The sequence below is a fragment of the Eumetopias jubatus genome, unplaced genomic scaffold (assembly GCF_037043125.1).
Source record: "Eumetopias jubatus isolate StellerSeaLion01/CBP00866 unplaced genomic scaffold, mEumJub1_p1.0 scaffold_99, whole genome shotgun sequence".
In the NCBI taxonomy this organism is placed as follows: Eukaryota; Metazoa; Chordata; class Mammalia; order Carnivora; family Otariidae; genus Eumetopias; species Eumetopias jubatus.
Genome location: NW_028274905.1, coordinates 311,414 through 317,010, shown reverse-complemented (window position 1 = coordinate 317,010; position 5,597 = coordinate 311,414). Strand labels below are relative to the sequence as shown.

Here is a 5,597-nt window from a genome sequence, read left to right as displayed (position 1 = left end):
TCACCCGATGCCCACGGGCCCCTGGCTGACTTCTGTGGGTCTCGGGGTCCCTCCGAGCCTCAGGGAGTCAGGCAGGGTGGGGGTGGGGAGCTCTACACGGAGTCTCCTGCTCCTGCCCAAAGCCAGGCCTGCAGGGCCGGCCCCGTCTCGGGCGAGGCCGTGGGCAGAGCGGGGTGGCCGCGGTGTGTCCTGGGTGCCCACCCTCACAAGTCCTCTTACCCCCCAGTCACCTGTGCGCACAAGGCTTTCCAGGTCAGCTGTCCTCCTGAGCATCACCCCAGATCCGACACCCCAGAGCTCTGCCCCGAGAAGGCCTGGGGACCGGGACGGGGCTGACACCCCTCGAGGTGAATCTGGGGTCCTGCAACGCTCTGCTTGGGTTTCAGTGAATGCATCGACCTCCCGGTGGGACTGTGCCCGCCGAGTCCTGTGAGGCTGGCCAGGCGCTGGCCTCCTTGCTCAGCCGCCTGGGAGCTTGGTGTGGGGCGGGCTGCTCTCAGGACTCATGGCAGTTCCAAATAAAACGATCCCACAAGGCCCTACAGATGCCTCTCACCTGTGTGCCGAGGGCGGACGGCAATGTCAGACGGGACACTGCCCTCTCGGGGCTCCGGTCGGTGCAGGGGGAGGAGGTGGGCGTGGGGCTCACCGAGGGCTGGGCCATACAGCCCAGAACCAGCTCTGGGTGGGGGGCACGTGGACGTGGGTCTTGGCTCCTGAGTGGGGGCTGGGCTGGGGGCAGCTGCTCCGCAAGCAGAGGTCACCACAGTCCCTGGGCTGCAGGGAGGATTGTCTGTCTGAGTTAGAGCAGACCCTCGGGAGTCTGGACAGGTGCGGGCTGACGCAGTGGGCGTGGGTGCCCACCAGGGTGCGCGGCTGGGGTGCCACAGTGTCCAGGGCACAAGAGTGTGGCTTTCCCAGACCTGGGGCTTTGGGGCCAGGGCAGGGGGCAGGATTCCAGAGGGACCGAGCCTGTGGCTCCTCCTGTGGTCTGGTGGGGCCGTGCCTGACGTCGTGGCGGAAGCTGGGCTGGGGGCTGCCCCTCACTCACGGAGAGGGGCGGTGCGTGCAGGCTAGGGGTGGGCATGCTCACACACACCCAGCAGCCCTGTCCGGGAGCACCTGCTCGGGACGGAGAGCCCTGCTGTCACGCTGGTGCCGTCTGTGCCCCATCGTCACCGTGGTCCTGCTTCTCACGTGCAAATATCTCTATGAAGTGACTCACAGGGACGCCTCCCGGCTGCTTGCCTCTCTTCCGCGGGGGCTAGGATGGGAGGCCCAGGGGTCTCACAGGGGAACACGATGGCCTTCAAATTCAGGCAGCACCCGCCAGGCCGAGCCCCTAGGCCGCCCGCCTGTGTCCCAAAGCCCCTCTCCCCCCACATTGACCCACCCCAGGCTGGCTCAAGGCTCTGGGTTGCCTGGACGCCCACGGCAGGGTCAGGTGGGTGGGGAGACTTAAACTCAGTGCCCCGGTGGCCGAGGAAGGAGGGTGACAATGGGACCAGGGAGGCTGACGTGTGTGCTGGTCTTGGCGCTTATGCCTGCTACGGGGTCCCGGCCGCAGGGACAGCTACCCAGGGAGTCCCACAACCTCAACTGGAACAAGGTGAGCCACACACCTGCGTTCCCCAAGGCTGACAGCCAGGCCGACCGGGGCCAGGCATGCAGTGTGTGTGGTGGCTGGAAGATCACTCCCTGAAAATCTCCAAAGGGCCATCCTGGAACAGGGGGCAGTGCCGCGAGGGCGGAAGGGGTTTCAGGCCCTGGCCTCTCTCTGAGGAGCTGGTGGCCACGCAAGAGGGGGGAGGGCCGAGGGCCCCAGGCAGGTGCTGCCTCAGGGCCCCAGGGATGCTAGGTGGGCAGAGGCCGAACGAGCAGACCGTGTTCCAGAACAACCAGATGGCTGGCAGGTGGAAGGTTCTAGTGGAGGTGGCCGTGGGAACTGACTCCCCGGGAATGTGGGTTTGTGGCAGGAAGTCAGAGGGATGGGGCCGAGGGCCGAGCTGGAAGGAAGGGGGAGGCCTTTCACGGGAAGGGAATTCCAGCACATGGTAAGCACAGCCCAGCCCTCGGGGCCCCAGCACACCCGGCACCTGCCCGCCAAGGCCCAGAGGGGCAGCCGGGGCCCTGTGCAGGGGCTGTGCCGACCTGTGGGTGCTGGACCCGGCCCGGGCCTCAGGCCAATGTCAGTGTCCGGTGGCTTCCTGAGGGCCCGGCTGGGAGCCTGGCACGGGCAGCTACGCCAGCACGCTCTCCACAGTTTTCAGGGTTCTGGTACATTCTGGCTGTCGCCTCTGAGGGCCAGAGATTCTTGCCAGGCAGAGACAGGAGGAAGCTGGGGGCATCGATGTTGGAGGTCCACAAAGCGGGCCAGCTGAAGGTGGTCCTTGCCTTCAGCCGGTGAGTGGACCAGGGTGGGGGCCCAGCACACTCTTCACGGAGCCCTGACCACAAACAGCCCAGACATCTCCCTGTCAAGAGGGGAAAGGGAGCCGGGGGCGGGGGGAGCCAGACCCACGATCACCCGCACATCTGACAGACCATCTCTGCGGCCCCGAAACCCTTCCTGCCCCTAAAAATTAAGGCCTGATTTTGGGAGAGGCCACCATGTACACGGGAGCACTCGGCAGAGAGTGGGTGTTCTGAGGGTTTCCCTTGAGCTGTGGGACTGACCCTGCACCAAACTGGAAAATTTCAGGAAACCAGAGCCAACAAAGGGCTCCCGCCTTGCCCCCCCACCCCCAGGTCACAGGGGTGTCAGTCACACACATTAATTCTGCGGAAAGATAGGAAAAAGGCGATGTTCAGGAATACTTGTGTGTATGAAGGCCTGGAGAGAAAGACCTGGGGGTGGGCGTGTCCCCGGGTTCACGGCCACAGGCCCGGGAGAGGCCGCTCCTCTGTCCCAGGGCTGGGTGGATGGGATGGACAGCGGCCCACGGGGCGGGCAGGCAGGCCACGGTCCCAGAGCCCACAAGCATGCAAGTGCCCGCCTAGGCCTGGAAGGTGGTTGGGTGTGTGGGAGGGACTCCTGACCCTTCCCAGTTGCCCCTGCTGTGCAGGCCTGATCGGGCGGCCCCACGCTTCTCTTCCGGTCCAGTGAAGGGGGTCGAGGGCTTCCACGTGCTGTCCACCGACTACAGCTACGGCGTGGTCTACGTGCGCCTGGGCCGGGCCGGGCGGACCTCTAAGACCCTGCTGCTCCTCAGTGAGTCCAGTGGAAAACTCTGGGGAGGGGGCGTGCGGGGTGCGGGTCAGGTGGGGGACGGAGGGGCGACAAGCTCAGAGGGCAAGGTATGGAAGCACCTGCCTCAGCTCGGGCTCCCTGACAGAGCGCCACAGACCGCACCGCACAGGCGCCCGCGATGGACATTGATTCTCACGGCTCAGCGCGCCAACCCGGCGAATTCCGGGGAGGTCCCCATTCCTGGTTTGCAGATGGCCGCCTCTTCACTATGTCAAGTGTCGGGGAGAGGGCTCCGGTGTCTTCCTCTTCTTATACGGGCACTGACCCCATCATGAGCACCCAGCTAACCCCACACACCTCCCAAGGCCCCAGGACGTCACACCATCCCTCTGGGGCTCTGATGGATGAATTTGGGGGAACACGAACACACATCCATTCCTGTCACGGCCCTTGCGCTGCGGGCTGGCAGGAAGTGGGAAGTAGGAGGTCAGGGCCGGGACACACACAGCAAACGGGTGGCCAGGTGGGCGGGCAGAGCGCGGCGCCCGGACGGGGGGACCGGGTGGGCGGGTCTCTGGTGCGGCTGCCACGGGGCTGAGTGGGGGCGGCCAGTGCACGGGCGGAGCCCAGAAGGCAACAGGCCCGGAGTGGGACTGACCCTCTGCATGGAGGCAGGGGACCCCTGGGCTGAGGGCAGGATCGGGGGAGCAGGGGGAGGTGGTGAAGGGAGGGTGGCGGGGAGCTGCTGTCCAGGGAGGGGTGGGGGGAAGGGAGCACAAACCCACTTCGGGGCACCGAGGCCTGCAGGACAGCCATTGGGGAGGTCGGAGGGGTCCCGTGGAGTCTCCGTGGAGGACGGCGTGGCCAGGAGCGCAGCGGGAGGGGCATCAGGCTCCGGCCCATGGGTCCTGTGAGCAGAGGGGCCTCCCCAAGTGGCCCTGTGTGGTGCCCGCCTTGGGGCTGCACTGGGGACACCCCCTACCTCGGAGCACAGAGGGGACAGAGGCACACTCCCCATCACCCGCCTGTTGCCCCCTCCCTTGGCAGCACACTGGCTTCTCTGTCCTGCCAGCTCGGACGGCGCTGCGGTGGCCACGGGCTCGGGGACAGCCCCAGAGGGCCAGAGCTGGGGACTCTGACCTTGTGACTCTGCTTTCAACTGCAGGCAGACAGAGCAGGTCCAGCTTCCCGAGCATGAAAAAATTCGTAGACATATGTGAGATTTGGGAGCTCGCAAACGGTGTGACTGTTCTCCCAAAGATGGTAACAGACGGCCACGGGCCCTCCCGTGCAGGCCAACAGCACGCCCGGCCCCCATCCATCCCGTAGAGCTCAGTGCTTCTCTCCCTCCTGCAGCCTCGTGTGCCCACACCATCCTACCCTGAGAGCCCGCGTCCACCCACCTGTCCCCTCGCGGCTCCACCCGCGGTCCCCCTTGACCCCGGGAACATCGCTCAAGACTGCTGGTCTGCACAGCCAATGGCCTATTGGGACGCGTTGGAATACCCCAGGCCACTGATGGGGTGAAGTCCAGGGCCATGGCCGTAGCCCAAGCGGGATCCTTTATGATCTTGGAGAGATGGGGATAGGAAGGCGGTAGGAGGGCAGGTGTTGGCCAGGCAGGAGGATGCCCGACCGGACCCATTCTGCCCACGCCCTCCAGATTACATGGGGGAAAGAGTCTGCCACACTTCTCTGCTGGGAAGTAGACCACGGCTCTTGGACCAATGTCGTCCTTCTGTATGCGTCCCACAGCGCGTCTGCCACCAGTCCCCGTGGGCCCTGACGTCCTACACTTCCTCAGGAAGTCTTCCACTTATTCGCCCAACATTTCCAAGCACCCGTGGCATGCCAGGCATGTGCTAGCTGCCAGGGAGAGGCAAACTGGCAAATTCGGTTTCAGAGATCTGATGCCAGGACAGGCTCGCACCAGCGCAGCCGCCCTTCACACGACCGCAGACTCGGGGAAAAGTGTCTGGAGAGAGTGCAAAACAACGGCAGGTCTGACTCACGCCGGGTGGAGCAGGAGGGGTCAGGGAGGGCTTCTCGGAGGAAGGGACATTCGGAAGAGAGCTGAGGCACAGAGGTAGTTAGGGAAGTTGGGTGGGCTTCCGCAGAAGAGGAGACCACTTGTGAAAAACCCCAGAGTGGTGGAAGCGGAGGGAAGGGTGAGGGGGGGGAGAGCACAGGCTGTGGAGGGAGGTTCAGTCCGAGGACAGGGAGCTCCGGGCAGGCTCGGGAGCTGAGCTTGGAGCCCAGGACCCCCAAATGGAGATGCCACGTGGGGGGCTGGAGTTCAGAGGACAGAGAGATGTGGGAGCCGGACACGTGGAGTCACCAGTATGTAGTTGGCGATGCAATTCGCTGGTGCAGTTAGGGCCACCCGAGGAGAACACAGTAGAATGGC

At 65.0% G+C, this 5,597-nt stretch overlaps 1 protein-coding gene across 1 annotated transcript; it reads left to right on the top strand.

Annotated features, from left to right (window-relative positions):
* Positions 1–1,498: 1,498 nt before the first annotated feature.
* LOC148161661 (epididymal-specific lipocalin-10-like) lies at positions 1,499–4,519 on the top strand. Its single transcript, XM_088020654.1, has 5 exons — positions 1,499–1,609; positions 2,264–2,403; positions 2,749–2,819; positions 3,104–3,211; positions 4,356–4,519. Exons 1-5 carry the CDS (start codon positions 1,499–1,501, stop codon positions 4,517–4,519), a joined length of 594 nt encoding a protein of 197 aa, XP_087876780.1.
* Positions 4,520–5,597: the final 1,078 nt, after the last annotated feature.